Source organism: Leiobunum rupestre, chromosome 6 (assembly GCF_980474605.1).
Source record: "Leiobunum rupestre chromosome 6, qqLeiRupe1.1.hap1, whole genome shotgun sequence".
In the NCBI taxonomy this organism is placed as follows: domain Eukaryota; kingdom Metazoa; phylum Arthropoda; class Arachnida; order Opiliones; family Sclerosomatidae; genus Leiobunum; species Leiobunum rupestre.
The window spans coordinates 52,160,097-52,179,574 of record NC_143389.1 but is presented as its reverse complement, the minus strand read 5'-3'; the positions used below and the strand labels follow the sequence as shown (position 1 = coordinate 52,179,574).

The window sequence follows — 19,478 nt, the reverse complement described above, 5'->3', positions numbered from 1 at the left end:
TGAAAAAATCAAAGTGATGGATGATCGGGGCGAAAGATGGATTGGAAATTTTCACGGCTTTAACGGAAGGTCTGCTAAGGTGGTATCGCTTTCACTTCACTTATTATTAAATCGGCAATTCAAGCTTGGAATAATAAAAAATGTCCCAGCTAGGCATAAAGTTACTGGTTTCATTTTCATTTTTGAAAAATATTCCTAAAAAAATAAAACCACTCTACAATCTTTTTTTACTTCATACGAAATTAATAGGCCTTTCTATAAATTAACGTGGCCTTATTGTTTACAGTTTTTGTCTAACTTCTACAATGGTTCCCCAGCTCTCCCACTAAAGACAGCTAATGAATTCGTCCATAGGTTTGACTGCATAATTTCAAGAACAAGCTGGGCAGTCTTAGCGAATTTATGGAAAGGCCTATTAACTTTTTAATTTTTAATTTAAAAAATATCGCGCTAAAGAAATTTAACAGTTCGAAAATGTCGTTGAAAAATGTATAATTCATTTGACAATATGGCCAAGTTGCTTTCAATTTTAATGTTTTAAATTTGAGGAAAGCAATCGTTTTAATTCAATATCTAAATAGTGACATTTGTGTATTTATTTCAAAAACTCTATTGCATTTTGCCTAAAGACGCTTAAATAAAACATCATTAAGGAAATCGCCAAGAAGTAATATATCCGAGAGCCAGGACCTGCAAGTTACTGCTGGTTGAAATAATGGAAACCTTTCACCTGTAAACAGAACGTCGTGTTTTTGCTGAGGTTTAAAAAGTCCAAAAAAGCTACCTGGTTAAAAAGAAACACTTGTTGTATATCGTACTGGTGAAAACTTTCCATTATTTCAACAAGCACCCTTTTGTAACAGTGTGTCAGAATTTATAGCCCGTTGTACCTAGTAATAAAAACCACACCACCGGAGGTCTATCATCATAGCGCCCTACGCCAGCGTCCACAAGCCCGGACAGGTGACAAATCCAGCATGGGTAGTAGTACCCTACTACTGATGGTCGCACCTTTGAGCCACTCAACCCAGCAGAAGGTGCAATAACAGGGTGGCTCACGAAGAGCTCAGCGAATACATCTTATAATATTTATACCAAGACCAATATACAAAATGGCCGATGAATTTAAAATTAAAATAGCCAACTTCGATCGAGATAAATAGTCGATTAATAATGAATTAGTAAGTTCAAAAAGGATAAATACGAATTTTTTTTTAATGCGCGATTTGGAAGTAGTTCTCGGGTGTTTAATTTTACTTCCTCTGTCTGGTTTTGGAATGTTGTGGTTGTGTCTTAGTTTATTTTTGTTATGATTGGCTCCTCTCTTTGATACCTGCTTTTTTGGCAGCGGCATCGCCGGCGGAGACAAAATTCCTCGACGTATTCAGAGCGTTGCAACCTACGGACCGCTTCCAAAAGAGATTTTCTTAACCCTTTTCCTTGCAACCATCAAAATAGGAAGAAATATTTTTCTCCAACGTGTTCTTTCCTTTTATATTTTCGTATACAAAGTTTCGTCTGTTTTTGATGCGCTTTATCGCCGTGTAAACTTTATTTCGGGTCGCTTTCCTTTTGGGTCTCAGAAACGTGTGAAATAGTTTTCTTTGGTATGAACAAACTGTTTTTGCCTGGCATCAAGGAGCAACAAACCCAGCACCCCACACAAAGAGAACGCAGCTAGCCTTTAAACACGCTAACGTAGTGAACATGTGTACAACTTTCATTGGACGAGCCTTTACTCTGGACATTTTACGGGTGGGGGGAAGACAATTTCTGAATTTTCCCTTCCGACGGCAGCAGGCGCTAAAGCGTCTAACCAATGAAAATTGTACGCGAGAAAATGCACGACTTCTGACGGGTTGCGTTCTCCATGTGTGGGGTGCTGTGTTTGTTGCTCCTTGATGCCAGGCAAAAACAGTTTGTTCATACCAAAGAAAACTATTTCACACGTTTCTGAGACCCAAAAGGAAAGCGACCCGAAATAAAGTTTACACGGCGATAAAGCGCATCAAAAACAGACGAAAAAATATAGCCAGGATATATTGTACATTTTTTTGCCGTAAACGCTCCCATAGCAACAATAATTCTGTTTTCCTTAAAAAATCGTTTCCAACCAATGGAATCGTTTCCAACCAATGGAATCACCGGCCTAAAGTACCTTGTTTCCAGGCGATTTATAAATAAAAAAATTCAACAGCTCATCGGTTTTTCAACCCTTTGGCAACATTTTCCCCCCTGTCGTGAGTGAAAAAAGTGATATTTTCGGCCACTGACACACGTGACGTAGGCAGAAACGAGCGATAAATCGGCTGTAGCTCTTGGCTCAATAAGAACGTGTTATTTTATTTCTAAATCGAAAAGAGGAATACAAAGATTTGGTAAGCGAAACCGCGATTAGTTTTTGCAGCCTCGAGGGAGGGTTGTAACGGCGGCAGAAACTGGCTTCGGCCTTCGCATTCCTGACAAGGACGGGTGACGGGTTTTCGCCACCAAATTATTTCGACTTTAATAACGAAATAAAAAAGAAAATGGCTTTGTGGTCGGGCCTCAGCAGCGCCGAAAAAGGAGGTCATACCTTTACCTGAAGTTTTTATTTAGTCTGGGCGCGCGTAATAATCTTCGCTATTGCTAAAGGCTTTTGGAAGAAGTACCCTAAATGGTTATCGAGTCTTACCGGGCAGACTAACAGACTGGAATGATTAAAATATTTAAGCCGCGTTTGCCTTGGAAGCTGATGCCCCCAAACGTTCTTCCAACTTTTTGTCTAGATTTTCTAACGCGTAGGGGGAACGTATTAGAGTAGATGTAGATTTATTGCGCACAGACTGTTTATGATACACGTTCCCCCCACGCGTTTTCTAGCGCGGGCTTAACCCGTCTAGTAACTAATCACAATGTCTGGGAATATTTTCTGGTGAAAGGGGTAACCCCGTTTCATATTTAATTCCGTGAAATTAGGTATTTTAAATAGGTTTAATATTTAAGATACTTCTCCTTTTGGTCATTACTTGCTCTAGTAAAACCTGGTATTCCAGCGGTTTGTTTTTAACAGATAACCTACAAAACAAATTGGCTAAAAAAAAGAAGGGTTCTGCTTTAACCGTACTAAATTTCCACTCCTACTCGCCCCCTTTCTGAAATTGTATTCCCTTCTTACTACGCCACTGAACGACCACCACGTGTTCAGATAAAAACCTAATTTAAAAATTCCATCTTGCAGCGATATCAACGTTCCGAAACTGGAAACTGACATCAATGTTGATATTTTGGCGCCATCTATTAGAAATAACTTCTATAAATATTATTATAGTTATTTACTACCATATTTTATTAAAACGCAAATAATGCACTGTATATATATATACATACACATACACAAAATATTATCAACCACTAATGTTATCAAACATCATTGTTATTGAAATAATGTAATAGATGGCGTTATTTAGTTCACTGCTCCAAATATCCCATGTATAATTTTAACAAATGTGATTGCAGTGGGTATTCTTATATTGAAATTTTATTAATTAAATTAAACAAAATGATTACATAAAGAGCCAATTTTTATTTCTAACACATTAATATCATATAATAATCATAAATAAGTTTTAATCATCTGCTTTAACTGATCGAAACACATTTGCCTTTCTCATTTCCTCAAACGCTTTTTGACTGTCATAATTCTTGTAGAAATCTGCGTAGCGTTTTTTTCTGGGCTCAGCAACAGCGTATTTAAAAGCAATTGCTCCTGCAATAGACAACACTCCAGCGACAGCCAAATGAAACCTAAGACTTGTACGCAAAAGCCCTCTAAGTTGTGGCTTTTGAAGCTTGGAAACCGTTGCCTCAGACATAACTGTAACTTAAGGTTTTAGATATTATTACCGAAAATTCAAAGTTAAAATAATTCCCATTAGCTTACCTTTAAATTTAATGCCTTAAATATAAAATAATCTGCTGTGCTTACCGTTTTGACCTTTGATAAGCTAGAGTCTTATGACCTTGAAGCAGACGCCTTATATCATTTAGGAAACCTCCTAGCGGCGGATAAAAAATTTATTATTTTTCAAATAGATCCTTTAATAAAAAAAAAGATTAATCGTGTTGTATAGTTTTACGAATATAATTTTTAAACTTCAATTTTTAATACGAAATAAAAATATTTATTTGTTATTATTTAAGTTGCAAAATTGGAAAAAAATGAAATATTTTGGACGGCAACCTTGTAGCATGTGGCAGTGTTTTCAGCTTTGGATGTTTGAAGCCCAATGGGTAATGAATGAAAAAGAAATACGATTTAGTATCGCAGAATTTTTAAGGATGCGATAATTTATAGTCAAAATTTTGTTAAAACTATACTACCAGAATATATTTAATTATTTTTCCGATGCTTGGGCATAAGCCCCTGAGGCTTTCCAAGTACTTGATTAATTAAATAAATAGAGAGAAGTTTCCCAAGAAGCCAGCTGCTTTACCATTGAGTTGAGAATAGCATAAAAGCTGCATAGTACCATAATCCTTCCTTCATTGGCTTCACGAGCATCAGCACAAAGTACAGTACATTGGCGAGACAAAAGATAAAATTGGAATAAAAAGGATATACACATTTATCTCTATTTCAGAATTGATTTCGTAAAAACTTGAAATTAAATGGATAGAAATTGAGTAATTTGCGTTGGCTAATTTTCAAAATATTTATTTCGTGAATCGATACATTTTAGTTGGCAACGCTCCGATAATTCATTCAAAATTTGGGCCTTTTCTGGTAGGGGAGTTTGATCATTAGGCCTAGTAAATCTCTTGATAAAATTCATTTCAGTTTAAAATATATTAGCGTTTTTAATTATTTTAACGCGTTTAAGAAACTCAAAATCAATCCTAATCCATGGTAAGGCTATTTTTTGAAGTAAAACTGTGTTTTTGAACCTCAGAAGTTATCGAGTCCATTAATTTTGAGTTAGGCCTAATTAGTTATGTTAAGCCTGTTCCACCGTTACGAAAATCGAGTCTTCGACTGCCTTTGTTTAAAATGTGAAGCCCGGATTAATTGATTTTTCCATATCGACGTTTTTAGATGCAGTAAAGATTGAACGCCTCTCGGTAAAATGGATTCTTGCAGGGGAATGAAAAAGAAGATTAAGTTAGAATCAAAGTGAGCATCATTTACGTTTTTATTAGTTAAAAATGTTTTCGTCACATGGCAAAGTTATCTTCGGTCTTTAGTTGATAGAAGCCGCTAGAACTTTAAATTTGACTGGATATTATAAACCCTATCCTATATTGTCATTACTTAATGTTCGTACAATTGTAACAAGAAATTCCTATTTCCAGCAAGAACCAGATGTCACATTAATTATTGTGATCTATTTGAGCAGCTCCGTCTATGATTTTCAAGATGAAGGCGAATCCAAATCGAAAAAGCAAAAGAAAGTTACTGATATCTTTAAGCAGCAGAGGAAACGGATGAACAGGTTTGATGGCCTTAGCGATGAAGAGGTGATGAAACGTACTCTTCCAGATCATCTAGCTTATGGATTAGACATGATTATTGTAAGGGTACAAACACCAATGTAATGTTACTCTAGTCTTACATTTAGTAACCCTTTATTAGATTGGAATCAATCCCGGCTTATTCGCTGCCTATAAAGGTCACCACTATGCAGGTCCTGGAAATCATTTCTGTATGGAGTGTTTGATTTTTACGGTTTTTTTCAGTGTACTTTCGGTTATTTATTTGTTAATTTCAGGGAAATGTTTATATCTGGGTGGCCTTATATTGGAACCTATGACAGCCAATGATGATTACAAATTACTTCAATATGGAATAGGTTTTACAAATATAGTTCAAAGAGCAACTAAAGGAAGCGCTGATCTTTCAAAGTAAATAAAAGCTCTCTGGTAATCTTAGTAGCATTTGTAATGATTTTCCCATGTAGGAAAGAATTAAGAGAGGGCGTTTCTGGTCTGTTGCAAAAACTAAAAAATTATCAGCCCAAAATTGCAGCATTCAATGGGAAATGTAAATTTGTAACTTGTATGTTTTCTTCAATATTTTAAAATGTAATTACTATTTTTCTTTAGTGATCTACGAAGCTTTTACTGGAAAGAAGAAATTTGGTTTTGGTCTACAAGATGACCCGGTTGAAGGCACAGAAATTGTACGTGTTCCCTCTAGAAATTTTTCAATATTTGAAATTTCAACATTAATTTCATTGTTCATACATTGCAGAAAGCCTTTGTGATGCCATCGTCCAGTGCAAGGTGCGCTCAATTACCTCGAGCCACCGATAAGGTGCCATATTACGCAGCTCTGAAAAGACTTCGCGATTACTTACGTGGAGACTTGCCTGATTTAGACTTGAAAACATTAGTCTTCCCAGACGTTAAACAGGCAGTTAAAGTTGAACCAAAACGCGAACCTGATGTGGAGAATGGAGATACTCGCGAAAGTGGGGGAGGGAGCAGTAACGGAACTGATTATTACGATGGCATGGGTAATAGAACGCCATCAGTTACTCAGGCGGAAGTTGCTCCGAAGAAAAAGTACCCGAAGAAGAAGAAACTGCCAATCTACAGTCCAGTACCGGCTCAACTTAAAGTTGAACCCCCGGAACCTCAGGAATTTGATTCTACACTCGGGGGTAACGCGGCAACTACATCCCCGGTTATCAATAACATACCGCAAGAGGAGGAATATCTGCATTACTCCCTACCACCTCCTACCCAACCAACTTCTATGGAGCAAAATCCTCACGATTTGACTGATCCGTATAGTCAAGTAACACCTTATCCCTTCCCCACTGCTCACCCTGTTGTGTCACCTTACTTCTCAACCCCTACTCCGCCTCCTGTCAGCACTTGCAATGGAAATTTCGCCTCTCTAACTCCTGTTAGTCCAGAACTTTTGGCTCAAAGCCCACATCCCCCTCCTGTGTACGGTTTTCAGTCTCCACTAGGCTGGGGTTGCGATACCTACTTTCAATCTCAGCCACCTTTTTACGGACAGCAATTTTTAAGCTCGCCAGCTGGTTTGGACCGTGTTTTAACGCCTACTGAAATTAAACTGGAAAGACCTGACTGAAATTATCTGTACGCCCTCCCCTATAGCTTCCATTTATATCGCAGGTGAATTCAACAAACAACCAACGGGGAGGGATCCTTTGAGCACCGTAAAATAAGAAAACAACCTCTAATTTTTCAAAGTAACTGAGGTCAACATTTTTTAATTGAAAACACAATTTAGAGAAATCAATTTTAGATAATTATTAAGAATGAAAAAAAAAGGGCATTCTTCAAAAATATTTTAATAGGGAATATCAATCATGCGAAAACAAAGATCAGCGCCCTGTCTTTAAACGCCACAACCCAGTAAATAAATCGTTCAAAAAATCCCGCATGGACAATAACATTTTTGTTCCTTGGTTTATCGCAATTTTTTTAATTGCTGTGGTTTTTTTTTAGTATCGGGTTTTTTGTTTTTCGATATTGCGGGTAAATAGCTTTCTCCCTCTTTATCTGAATGTTTAACTAAGAATCTGTTTAGAAGGCTTTTGATAGTTAAATCGTAAATAGGTGTTTTATTCAATTGTATTTTTTAACGGTTTTTCGAGTTCTTAATATAATCTACTTACAAATATCGAAAAATTGGGCTCTAAACTAAGGGTTATTGCATGTCAATGTTCTATGCATGTACTCGAAAAAGGCTCACAAGACAATCTAAGCTCAGAGTAAATAAAAGAAAAAAATAGAGAATGAAAAATTTCCTGTAGAAAGTTTTTCATCAAAATAATTTTCTTATTAGGAAAGAAAAATTATATTTTGGGCGTGTCTGTGTTTTATATTGTTTATTGATTTATCGTTAGAGCTAGGCCTTTGGTTTTTACCCTCCATATGCCCTAAATATATTAGAAAAGTTCAAGGGTTAAAACTGTTCTAAAATTGAAGAATATGATCATTCAAGCGAGTTTTAATTAATCAACAAAGTAAAGTTTGTTCCCAAATTAGAAAGGTTTAAAAGCTAATAGTTTTAGTTTAAGAAATGTTTTAAAAACTATGCAATATTTTAGTTTCCTTAATGAAATTATAATTTTTTAACTTGAATGTTTTTTATGAATTTAGTTGATACTGTGTTTTTTGGGGGAAATATGAGCAAAATAATAGTCAAATTGCCTGTATCATCTTTGATACTATAAAAATCTCGGCATGTTTATTTTACGTTAGTAAATTGTTTTTAGGTCGCTTTTTAGTGTGAATGAAAATAACATTGTCGTGTATATCATCGTACTGTTAGGGGAAAACATTGCGCGTTTTTTCTTCACTATTTTAAAAGGTAAAAAAAAAACTTCCCCTGATTGGAAAAAAAGAAATGACATTTTTAGATGTTTAATATACATGTGTTTTTCAGTGAGAAAGTCTTATGAAGAAAAAAAAATTCAAAATAATATTGGTTCTCTGTAAATAAACCATCTGAGTAGTTGTAAATTTTTGCCCTAATTTTAATTATAATCTTAAACAATTTTAAGTCACAAGCTGATATATTATCTAGTAGATTTAAATTTTTCTTGCGACATTATTTATCTGGTTTTAGTTTAATCTTTTCTATTTCAATCATTTGATTTAAGTCCTGTAAAGAAAAGTAGTTTTTATAAGAATTAGCAAACAATAGTACTCATATTTTAAGGGACTGCTAGCAATCTCTAAAGGTTAGTTTTGTTAAACAATTACTTTTAAAGGCTGGTAAAAATAATGAACAGTTTGGGCACCAGCTAGCATAGACAGAAATGACGCTGCAGCAAATTTGGAATAGGTAGCCCAGCTAACACCAGCCGGCATATTTTCTTATGATTTTCTGTTAATATTTTCAGCTGTCAGAGAAACAGTAGCCAATTCCTTAGCTTGCCTCTTCTTGTAGGTGTTATCTTAAGTGGCAATTATTTGTAGATAAGGAAAACGTTTAAAATAAAGTTAATGGAATTAGCTTTAACCCACAAAAATTTGTTTGACCAACGTGCCAGTTAATCATGGAGTATTCCAATGCTGCCCCTGCAAAAAGGTTGCTTTATTTTCGAGTGCAAAAATTTAGATATTTGAGTAAAATCTTCTAAATATACCTAAACAAAAGAATAAAGGTAAAAACCGATAAATTCCAAAACGTTTCTTCCCGGGCCAATTTTCAAGTAAAAGAATCAGTATATCGCTTCTATAACGCATCGTGCCTCATGGTTTGGTGTAATTTAAAATGGAAAAGTTAATCTGTGCTGTCATCACACCGTGACCTCAAAGCGCAAGGTGCTCAAAACGAAGTCGCAGGATCTGATGACCTCTTACAAAGGTCATGAAATTACCAATGGTCACGTGACTGTTCACTTTCTACTGATAATCACATGAGTCATTTTCTATAAACTTCGATGCGTGTTTAACCTTTGCATTTTGTTTTCCGTTATTCTTTGGCAACTCGCTTACTGGCAATAATTATTACAAGATAAGTAACATAAAATGTTTTATACGCTGTTAATGATACATATTAAAGCGAACTTTTGAGTGTAAGTTAAAATGATTTGAATGTGTTTTATTTTATCTTAAGCCTTTGCCTACCAAAGGATTTAATTATATTCAATGGATTTCCTATATATTAATTAATGGGGAAAAGCCGATAGGGGAGAAATCCGCGTAGAGGGTGTTGAGATAGGAAATAAGGTACATAACGTACTTCAAAGATCGTAAATAAACTCGAGATTATAATTTTTCTAAGGGGTTGTTTTTGGGGGTTATCCCAGCCTAGCCTACTACTAGTCTGCTGATAAGAGTTAATTTTGACGCTTTGTGTTGTTATTTGTACTTAGGTCAATAAGATGGATGAGTTTGCGATAGATCTGGATAAAGTTCTTGATGATTTTGAAAAAAGCGAAGGTTATATTTTAGTGTTGATACTTTTAACATATTACCATGTTGCTTATTTTCTGGGTAATTGCAGATTCCACAATAAATCCAGGAAAATTTAGACAAACTGAATCAACTTCAACTTTAAATGTTGGTGATTACATTAATCCATTGTTAAGACAAGTAAATCGTAGAGAACATGAATTGAACAGTTTTAAATCAGTCAGCAATCACTACAATGGAAATTTGAATGCTTATCCTATAAACCATCAACAGCTAAATGATAGTAATGAGAAAATAGACCTTAGTGAAGCTGATTTTTCAGCTTCTACTTCATCGCTTACTAAAGTTACAGCTTCAAATCAAAAAGAAAATTCAGTCGAAAATAATACTTCAGGAGAAAGTCAAAGTGGTTACCATTCATTATACTCTAGTTTTGGGTTAGATAAATTGACAAATACCGTTCATAAAGCAGCTGCAGTTGAAGAATGTAAAGAAAGTGTTAAAACGTATATTTCTTCATCCATTTCAAATGGATATGTAGAAGAAGAGGAAGTGTTAGCAGTGCACTTAACTCCCGAACAATCAAAAATAGAAATAAAACTGATTCCTAGTAATAGTGCAATAGCAAATAGTCAGTCGGTAGTTCCAAAAGAAGATAACTCTGAAGATGATTCTTATTCCAAGATTGAACATTTGACTAGTGAAACAATTAGTTCACCAACAAAAGAAAGCTACCTGGAATTTCCTACTTTAATATTTTCTCCGGGAGAAGTGATTATTTCAAAAGCTGTAGGCTCTAAAACTGGTGATGATAATATTGAAAACAAAAGTGAAAGCGATGCTTCGGCAACATTGCCTTGGGAATCACTCGCAGCTGAACTGCAAATAGAAGATATTATGCCAAAAAATACCACTACTACTACAACTACTACTGTTATAATTCCCGCTACTGCATCTAGTGATATTGTTAGTTTTAATGATCTTGAATCTATCGATGTGAATGCTGATGAACTTGAAAGTTATCTGAAGGATTTGGAAGACATAAATTTCATAAACACAGTTCTTGATGTCCGTGAACCCCAAAAGGCGAAGATTGAAACAAACACTCTTGTCAGTGAGAGTGTGGAATCAGTTAAACCCACTCAGCCTTTGGAGACTCAAGTTGTGGGTGGTGCCAGACCAAAAATTAAGGATGGTAGCAATCATTTAGCAAAACCAACAATGGATAAAGTTGAAACTGTAGAAAGGGAAGAGGCAATATGCGTGAAAAGTAATCAAAATGAGCTTTGTGATGATGTTCAAAGTGATAGCAAAGATGGTGATAAGATTAATAATTCAAATCAGACTGAATTAGGAACTGAAATCAAAGTTATTCCAACTGAATCCACTCCAAGTGGTGTTGATGAGTTTTGTGTATCCAAAATGAGTCCAACTCATGAAAAAGATGATCGGAAAAATTTAAAAGAGGATGCGACTAGTTTGTCAGAAGATATAGAAGAAAATAGTTGCGAAGAAGCTAGTGTTAGCACTGAGGATAATTCTGATGTATCAAATACAAAGGTAATTAGGCCAACTAGTTTGAACCTACCATCTCCGCTGCTTGCCAGCAGTCAACCCCAACCTGTACCACCAATCGTGGAGCAAGGCTTGGTTCCAATTATAACAGATACCAGTCCTTCTCCGGAACTATCGGAGACTGATAGCGCTCTGCCACCATCTCCAGAAGTTAGTCAAGCTGAGAATGGAGAAAATAATGTCAGCAATGACACTGAAGATGTAGAAAGTGGCAAATCTCCCAACAGTGGTGATGTATTAGAAGCGGATACCAACGAACCCGATACTAACGAACCAGGTGTTGATGACTTGGAAACTAATGTTGAAAGTAAATATAATGAGAGTGGAAAATTATTTTTCTTCACTGTTAATTTTTTTAACATGTTCAGTTGCTGCAGAATTGGAGTACGCTTCGGAACTAACCGAAGAAGAGCAGTTATTGGGGAAAATTAAGCCTTTTTGGATTCCAGATGAAGATGCACCAAACTGTCTACGATGTGACGTAAAATTTACCGTTTTAAAAAGGAGGCATCATTGTCGTGGCTGTGGGCAAATTTTTTGTTCCCAATGCAGCAATTCTACAGCTAGAATTCCTTATCTGAAAAAAGAGGCCAGAGTTTGCTCACTTTGCTTGGACATTCTGAATAAAGAAAGTGATATTTTAATTTATCTTTTTGGGGTTGTAATTTTATTTTTAATGTCTAATTATGAACGGTAGAAGAAGTAGATATGAAATAGTTTTAGAAAGTCACTGTAAAAACTAATTTTTCCCACATTATTTGTTTTACGAAACATTTAAAATAAATTAAGTGCAGTCTGAGAAATAATATTAACCATATAGGAAGATAATAATGATTCTATCTAATTGATATATACTTTATATTACTAAATAGGTAGCTGCAGTTGAAAAACGGTTATTTGCCAAATCTTCAACGGAAGAAAGAGACAGAGTTCCTGTTGAAGTGATTCCTCGCAGCGAATCTCCCAGTCCTAATCATAGTCCTTCCCTTCATTCCACTGATGACCGTGAAACCTCTGGTTCATCTGGCTGGAATCCTAACCCTAATAATCCTCAAGATTATTGTTCTCAAGTTTCGCCTTTGCAACAAGCGCAAGCCTACTCTACGAGGCCTCCTCCCTCAGTAATGGTACCTGTTGGTGTTTTGAAAAGAGGTAAATTTTAATTTATTGTTTTATCATTTGGTTTGTTCTTTGCGTAAATGAGATATGGTTATGGTTTTTAGTGGCATGATTTTTTCGTTTCTTAGACAATTTAGTTGTAGAGAGGGGTTTGAAACCTTACTTCCTTGTAGGAGATAAGCCAAAAAGGGAACCTAAACAGGTTATGTTCTCTGATGGAATTCGCCCGGGCGGGGACCTAACCGAACTCGATTTGGCCATTTCCCCTGAACCTAAAATTTCTTCCCGAAAGACTGGATCTGCTGGCAGACCCCAAAGAAGAGTTCTAGAGAAAGGTTCTCCAGGTAAAATAAAACGAAAAGACCCTTTTGACAAAATTTTAGCTTTAACTTTCCCCGTAAAATTCACAATTTTTAAGCTTTTTTTCACATTAGAAGGCAAACCTTTTTTTCCCTCGAGAACAAACAATTTTTTTACATTTCAGTCGGTCAGTTAAGGTCCCCTCAACATCCCCAAAGCCCTTTGCGAGCCAGTTCACCCATTGGACCATCAACATCTTCACGGAGACAGAAATCGCGAGGCCCAGGACGCTTGGTCATCTATGATGAGGAAGGCCCACTTCCCCCCATTATTCTCCCTTTATCCTCGATAGGTACTTGAAGATTTAGTTATGCCAAGACTAGTAGCATGCTTAAGCTTTCCAGCATGGGTTTCTTCACATTGGCAGATGCATGCCCATTTTTAGATGTAGTCACAATTTTTTTTATGCATGTCAAATATCTGTTTGGTAGCTTTGAAATTTTCCCTTTTTTAAATTTGTTGTTGTTCATGTGTTTTAAATAGCATCCAATTATTTCATATTAATGAAATGTTGCTTTTTAAAATTATTACAGAATTGACTGAAAATGACGAAAAACTGGATTCTAGCAAGTTGTTAGATTGTTTACAAGGTACTTAAATTTGGAAATTGATTTTAAGTGAATTAATGCATGGTACATTTTTTAGATGAATCAACTCGGCCAGTGATTTTTGCTCTTACTAAAAATTTATACATCTCGATAAAACTAGTCAAATGTAAGTGTCTTTTTCAGTAATTTTGTTTTCATAATCTGATGTGAATTTCTTTTTATACAGTGGATTGTTGTTTACAAAAGCAGTGTTGGGTTTTTGCTAGTCGAGGCCTTAATTCCGTGGGGCAAGATGAAGTGATGGTTCTTTTAGAAAGATCAGCCAATGAAAACACGATTCCTCGAGATATATTCCTACTGTTCACGTCTCTTAGGGATAGTGCCAGCATGGGTACATATTCAAAAACTATAAATTCAATAAATGGTCCTAATTATTTTTGTTCACTTTTTAAAGGCTCTCCTGTATCTGAGCTGGGTCACCTTCTCTTCCCCGAAGGTCTTCTTGGTAGCCGAGACCATGGAGCTTTTCTATTTATCCGACCAACTTACCAGTGCCTATCCAAACTTCACTTTCCTCAGGCTCCATATCTCGTAGCCGTTCTGCTTCAAAAATGGGAAGTTCCTTGGGCCAAAGTCTTCCCACTCAGGCTAATGTTGAGAATTGGAGCTGAATTTCGATGTTAGTTTCTTATGAAATTGAGCTTTCTTTTGCAACCGTAAAATATTTGCTATTTATATTTAATAGATTATCCTTGTCCTCTTGTAAGCGTAAGGTTCAGGAAACCTGTTTATGGAGAAATTGGTCATACTATAATGAGTGTCTTAGCAGTAAGTATATCAGCTATGACCAGAGGAAAGGTCAAAGAGTTTGAACCACCCCTTTTGCACTCATTTTAGGATTTTAGGAATTATCAGTACACTCTACCCACCATACCTGGCGTGGTAGTTTGTATGGAAGACAAAAAGACGACTGTTAGTCTGCCTAGAAATCGTTATAGTCAGGTCTGTAGGGTAGTTGCCAGTAGCAACGAACACGTGTTAAGTTTCGGAGCAGCTTTCAGTATAGACTCAGATTCTCACCTCGTTTGCGTGCAAGATGATGACGGAAACTATCAAACCCAAGCTATAAATATTCAAAACACGACTAGGAAAGGTTAATAAGAGTTTGATGAAGAGGTGTTATCTTATTGAAACAGCGATGATATATATCTCCTTTCAATTAGTTACTGGGGCCAGTTTCATTGTCTTTAGCGGAGCTTTAAAATCAACCACAGGTTTAACAGCTAAATCCAGCATCGTGGAGGATGGTCTACTAATTCAAATAACGCCCGAAGCAATGACAGCGCTAAAAAACAGTTTTCAGCAAATGAAAGACTTTGTCATTGATTGCAAACAAGTTGATGCTGTTGATCCTGATGAGCAAGTAATATTAAAATGGACGGATGATGATAGGAATTTTAATATTGGGTAATTTTCTGAACATAATATAATAGGATATACATTGCTTAATATTTATTATTATTTTTAATAAGTGTTAAAAGCGTTATTGATGGCAAAAACCTTGAAGGCACTCAAAGCATTCGAATACACAATGGAACTGACTACACATCAGACCGCTATCTAATACGTTGGACGGAAGTGTTTTTCTTGTCTAATGAAACTCTAAATCAAAGGTAGTAGATGGTAATTGTATAAAAGAAAAATTATAAAACCTTATTGCTTAGGGGTGAACCTGCTGATCCTTCCAAGTTGGCTGATGGCGTAGCTCAAGCATTTTGTTTGGGATTGGTTTCTCATCTGCCTCTCTTGGTGGAGGCTGACTTGACTAAAATTGGATTGAGAGTCACTTTAGATTCGGAACAGGTTGGTTAATTAAACATCGAGCTTTGAAATGTTATAATTTAATCACGTTTTTCCTAAATTTAGGTTGGCTATGAAGTAGGCTCTAAAGACGAGCCATTACCGGCGATTTATATGGTTGATCTAGATACTTCTCTCATTCCTGTTATTACAAACGCTTCTTCAGGAACCTTAGATAGTGGGTCTCTAACATTAGAACTGGTTTTTCATATTTTAAGAAAATGATCGAAATTATTTTTGCCATGTATCTCCGTAGTAGAATGTGGTTTAAAAAAAAGCGCCTATTTATTAAGATTATTTTGGAGGATTTTTAATTTTTTTAATCCTTCAGTTTTTAAAAATACTTAAGATTAGGCAATAAATGCCATTCCATAATAAAAAATAAAGGTACGGTATAGATATATACTATTTAGGAAGAATTTTCTCCCTTGTCTTCGCAAATAATAAAATAAATTGAGGTACTAAAAGTTGTGTACTATTCAATGCTTTTATGGTAAACCTAGTTATTGTATACTGAATAAAAGTAAAAATTGTATAATGTAACATGTATATAATCTGAAAATATTGTAAGTTTGAAAAGTGTAAGCGGAAATGAAACAGCTATTTTGTACAGAACCCAGAATGAAATTGGAATAAATTAAAAATGTTTTAAGGTCGATTTATACCTTTTTTGTACTTTATATTATTGTTTAAACACTGAAAATTATCATCAGAGAAAGTTAGCTAGTACTTTGAGAATTTGTTCTTTGATTTATTGGATTTACCCAATGTTCAGTTTTGAGCTCTCCTTACTAATGCCAGCGAGTAAAAATGCCCAGAGCTTTTAACTATTCAATATACTCTGAACTAAGTAGTGAACATGTTCTACTTGCTGCAATAATTGAAACTGTGGTCTCCAGACATCTCTGAACCGCTAGGAGCAACAAACACAAGGGCAGCTGGCCTTAAAACACGCTAACGCAGTGTTGTGTACAAATTTCATTGGATGAGCCTTTACGCTGAACGTTTTACGGAAAGGGAGGGAAGACAATTTCCGAATTTTCCCCTTCCGACAAGGGCAAGCGCTAAAGCGTCTAACCAATGAAAACTGTACACAAGAAAACGCACGACTTTTGACGGGTTGCGTTCTAGTTAATTGTGTGGGGTGCTGTGTTTGTTGCTCCCATTGAGTTGGGAATATTATAGCGTTTTCCATTTGTCCGCTCTCGAGTACTCTAGATCGCTCTGATCAACATTTTATGTTCCATTAGCGTGCTCGGATCTGCTCCGATCAAGTTTCTCGTGTTCCATTTGCCGCTCTCGGGTACTCCGAGATCGCCCAAAACCGATCTGCCGATTTCGACAGATCAACGGATTGAGATCGAGATCGGAGCAAATTTTCGACCGCCGTCAATTCGCCGAAATCATTTTCAACGAAAAATATTTTTTGGGTAACGTAGGACTCAATAAGACGAAATAACGGTTAGACTATACTAAAATACTTAAAATAAAAACAGATGGCGTGAGAATACAATAGAATTTCTCTGCTTTGGGACGCGCGCATTTTTAAAAAACACAAAATTTTTCGCCAGTTCTCGAAGGTCTTATAAAATAGGGGTCAATTGGTTTTCCCGATATATTTATATTCTCGCAAGGTAGAACTGATTGGTTTTTAACTATTTTAATCTACATTACTAGGCATATTGAAAGAACCAATAATTGGCCGGTGAGTTCCGATACGAGCCGAGCAAAATTGATTTTAATTACGGAAAAAGATATCGAAATAGAAGGTTTTATAAAATCGGGGTCAATTGGTTTTGCCGAAATATTTATATTCACGCAAGGTAGAACTGATTGGTTTTTAACTATTTTAATCTACATTACTAGGCCTATTGAAAGAAACAATAATTGGCCGGTGAGCTCAGATACGAGCCGAGCGAAATTGATTTTAATTACAAAAAAAGTTCTCGAAATAGAAGGTTTTATAAAATCGGAGTCAATTGGTTTTGCCGATATATTTATATTCTCGCAAGGTAGAACTGATTGGTTTTTAATTATGTTAATCTGCATTACTAGGCCTATTGAAAGAAACAATAATTGGCCGGTGAGCTCCGATACGAGCCGAGCGAAATTGATTTTAATTACGGAAAAAGATATCGAAATAGAAGGTTTTATAAAATCGGGGTCAATTGGTTTTGCCGAAATATTTATATTCACGCAAGGTAGAACTGATTGGTTTTTAACTATTTTAATCTACATTACTAGGCCTATTGAAAGAACCAATAACTGGCCGGTGAGCTCGGATACGAGCCGAGCGAAATTGATTTTAATTACGGAAAAAGTTCTCGAAATAGAAAGTCTTATAAAATCGGGGTCAATTGGTTTTGCCGATATATTTATATTCTCACAAGGTAGAACTGATTGGTTTTTAATTATGTTAATCTGCATTACTAGGCCTATCGAAAGAACCAATAACTGGCCGGTGGGCTCCGACACGAGCCGAACGAAATTGATTTTAATTACGGAAACAATTATCGAAATAGAAGGTCTTATAAAATCGGGGTCAATTGGTTTTGCCGATATATTTATATTCTCGCAAGGTAGAACTGATTGGTTTTTAACTATGTTAATCTGCATTACTAGGCCTATTGAAAGAACCAATAACTGGCCGGTGAGCTCTGACACGAGCCGAACGAAATTGATTTTAATTACGGAAAAAGTTCTAGAAATAGAAGGTCTTATTAAATCGGGGTCAATTGGTTTTGCCGATATATATATATTCTCGCAAGGTAGAACTGATTGGTTTTTAATTATGTTAATCTGCATTACTAGGCCTATTGAAAGAACCAATAACTGGCCGGTGAGCTCCGACACGAGCCGAACGAAATTGATTTTAATTACGGAAACAATTATCGAAATAGAAGGTTTTATAAAATCGGAGTCAATTGGTTTTGCCGATATATTTATATTCTCGCAAGGTAGAACTGATTGGTTTTTAACTATTTTAATCTGCATTACTAGGCCTATCGAAAGAACCAATAACTGGCCGGTGAGCTCCGATACGAGCCGAGCGAAATTGATTTTAATTACGGAAACAATTATCGAAATAGAAGGTTTTATAAAATCGGAGTCAATTGGTTTTGCCGATATATTTATATTCTCGCAAGGTAGAACTGATTGGTTTTTAATTATGTTAATCTGCATTACTAGGCCTATTGAAAGAAACAATAATTGGCCGGTGAGCTCCGATACGAGCCGAGCAAAATTGATTTTAATTACGGAAAAAGATATCGAAATAGAAGGTTTTATAAAATCGGGGTCAATTGGTTTTGCCGAAATATTTATATTCACGCAAGGTAGAACTGATTGGTTTTTAACTATTTTAATCTACATTACTAGGCCTATTGAAAGAACCAATAACTGGCCGGTGAGCTCGGATACGAGCCGAGCGAAATTGATTTTAATTACGGAAAAAGTTCTCGAAATAGAAAGTCTTATAAAATCGGGGTCAATTGGTTTTGCCGATATATTTATATTCTCACAAGGTAGAACTGATTGGTTTTTAATTATGTTAATCTGCATTACTAGGCCTATCGAAAGAACCAATAACTGGCCGGTGAGCTCCGATACGAGCCGAGCGAAATTGATTTTAATTACGGAAAAAGTTCTCGAAATAGAAAGTCTTATAAAATCGGGGTCAATTGGTTTTGCCGATATATTTATATTCTCGCAAGGTAGAACTGATTGGTTTTTAACTATGTTAATCTGCATTACTAGGCCTATTGAAAGAACCAATAACTGGCCGGTGAGCTCTGACACGAGCCGAACGAAATTGATTTTAATTACGGAAAAAGTTCTAGAAATAGAAGGTCTTATTAAATCGGAGTCAATTGGTTTTGCCGATATATATATATATTCTCGCAAGGTAGAACTGATTGGTTTTTAATTATGTTAATCTGCATTACTAGGCCTATTGAAAGAACCAATAACTGGCCGGTGAGCTCCGACACGAGCCGAACGAAATTGATTTTAATTACGGAAACAATTATCGAAATAGAAGGTCTTATAAAATCGGGGTCAATTGGTTTTCCCGATATATTTATATTATCGCACGGTAGAACTGATTGGTTTTTAACTATGTTAATCTACATTACT

The 19,478-nt window shown here is 35.7% G+C and overlaps 4 protein-coding genes across 13 annotated transcripts; 2 read left to right on the top strand and 2 right to left on the bottom strand.

Moving 5' to 3' along the window:
* Nucleotides 1-2,318: 2,318 nt before the first annotated feature.
* Tdg (Thymine DNA glycosylase) lies at nt 2,319-8,481 on the top strand. Of its 3 annotated transcripts, none has more exons than XM_090179713.1 (8): nt 2,319-2,378; nt 5,075-5,152; nt 5,376-5,550; nt 5,612-5,681; nt 5,748-5,880; nt 5,937-6,019; nt 6,082-6,158; nt 6,230-8,481. In XM_090179713.1, the coding sequence occupies exons 2-8, from the start codon at nt 5,106-5,108 to the stop codon at nt 7,079-7,081; spliced, it is 1,437 nt and encodes a 478-aa protein (XP_090035839.1). In that variant the 5' UTR covers nt 2,319-2,378; nt 5,075-5,105; the 3' UTR covers nt 7,082-8,481. The 3 variants fall into 3 exon arrangements, with proteins under 3 accessions (XP_090035839.1, XP_090035838.1, XP_090035837.1); XM_090179712.1 differs by lacking the exon at nt 2,319-2,378 and adding an exon at nt 4,528-4,552; XM_090179711.1 differs by lacking the exon at nt 2,319-2,378 and adding an exon at nt 4,625-4,888.
* cype (cytochrome c oxidase subunit cyclope) lies at nt 3,503-4,027 on the bottom strand. 4 transcript variants are annotated; one of them, XM_090178204.1, is made up of 2 exons: nt 3,923-4,027; nt 3,503-3,862 (listed from the first exon to the last, which is right to left on the bottom strand). In XM_090178204.1, exon 2 carries the CDS (start codon nt 3,852-3,854, stop codon nt 3,609-3,611), a length of 246 nt encoding a protein of 81 aa, XP_090034330.1. In that variant the 5' UTR covers nt 3,855-3,862; nt 3,923-4,027; the 3' UTR covers nt 3,503-3,608. The 4 variants fall into 4 exon arrangements, with proteins under 4 accessions (XP_090034330.1, XP_090034331.1, XP_090034332.1 ...); XM_090178205.1 differs by having other exon boundaries at nt 3,503-3,856; nt 3,923-4,021; XM_090178206.1 differs by having other exon boundaries at nt 3,968-4,015.
* sloth2 (ubiquinol-cytochrome c reductase complex assembly factor 6 sloth 2) lies at nt 8,466-9,403 on the bottom strand. Its single transcript, XM_090179715.1, has 4 exons — nt 9,111-9,403; nt 8,989-9,042; nt 8,725-8,918; nt 8,466-8,623 (listed from the first exon to the last, which is right to left on the bottom strand). The coding sequence occupies exons 3-4, from the start codon at nt 8,830-8,832 to the stop codon at nt 8,570-8,572; spliced, it is 162 nt and encodes a 53-aa protein (XP_090035841.1). The 5' UTR covers nt 8,833-8,918; nt 8,989-9,042; nt 9,111-9,403; the 3' UTR covers nt 8,466-8,569.
* On the top strand, nt 9,241-16,006 carry Sara (Smad anchor for receptor activation). Of its 5 annotated transcripts, XM_090179708.1 has the most exons (17): nt 9,245-9,542; nt 9,843-9,909; nt 9,974-11,764; nt 11,826-12,089; nt 12,334-12,609; nt 12,705-12,920; nt 13,061-13,228; nt 13,470-13,526; nt 13,582-13,650; nt 13,711-13,875; nt 13,939-14,163; nt 14,230-14,312; nt 14,382-14,637; nt 14,708-14,951; nt 15,017-15,157; nt 15,209-15,347; nt 15,411-16,006. In XM_090179708.1, the coding sequence occupies exons 2-17, from the start codon at nt 9,852-9,854 to the stop codon at nt 15,567-15,569; spliced, it is 4,311 nt and encodes a 1,436-aa protein (XP_090035834.1). In that variant the 5' UTR covers nt 9,245-9,542; nt 9,843-9,851; the 3' UTR covers nt 15,570-16,006. The 5 variants fall into 5 exon arrangements, with proteins under 5 accessions (XP_090035832.1, XP_090035833.1, XP_090035835.1 ...); XM_090179706.1 differs by having other exon boundaries at nt 9,241-9,542; nt 13,711-14,163; XM_090179707.1 differs by having other exon boundaries at nt 9,243-9,542; nt 12,750-12,920; nt 13,711-14,163.
* Nucleotides 16,007-19,478: the final 3,472 nt, after the last annotated feature.

Bases quoted from the DNA above. Each gene is read 5' to 3' on its own strand.
- cype (XM_090178204.1), bottom strand. From the start codon at position 3,854: ATGTCTGAGGCAACGGTTTCCAAGCTTCAAAAGCCACAACTTAGAGGG.
- Tdg (XM_090179713.1), top strand. From the start codon at position 5,106: ATGGATTCTTGCAGGGGAATGAAAAAGAAGATTAAGTTAGAATCAAA. The intron at 5,551-5,611 runs GTAAGGGTACAA...ACCCTTTATTAG, and splicing joins ATGGATTAGACATGATTATT to ATTGGAATCAATCCCGGCTT. The intron at 5,682-5,747 runs GTATGGAGTGTT...TGTTAATTTCAG, and splicing joins AGGTCCTGGAAATCATTTCT to GGAAATGTTTATATCTGGGT.
- sloth2 (XM_090179715.1), bottom strand. From the start codon at position 8,832: ATGCCGGCTGGTGTTAGCTGGGCTACCTATTCCAAATTTGCTGCAGCG. The intron at 8,624-8,724 runs GTAATTGTTTAA...TTTTCTTTACAG, and splicing joins ATTTTTACCAGCCTTTAAAA to GACTTAAATCAAATGATTGA.
- Sara (XM_090179706.1), top strand. From the start codon at position 9,852: ATGGATGAGTTTGCGATAGATCTGGATAAAGTTCTTGATGATTTTGAA. The intron at 11,765-11,825 runs GTAAATATAATG...TAACATGTTCAG, and splicing joins CTTGGAAACTAATGTTGAAA to TTGCTGCAGAATTGGAGTAC. The intron at 12,090-12,333 runs GTGATATTTTAA...CTAAATAGGTAG, and splicing joins GGACATTCTGAATAAAGAAA to CTGCAGTTGAAAAACGGTTA.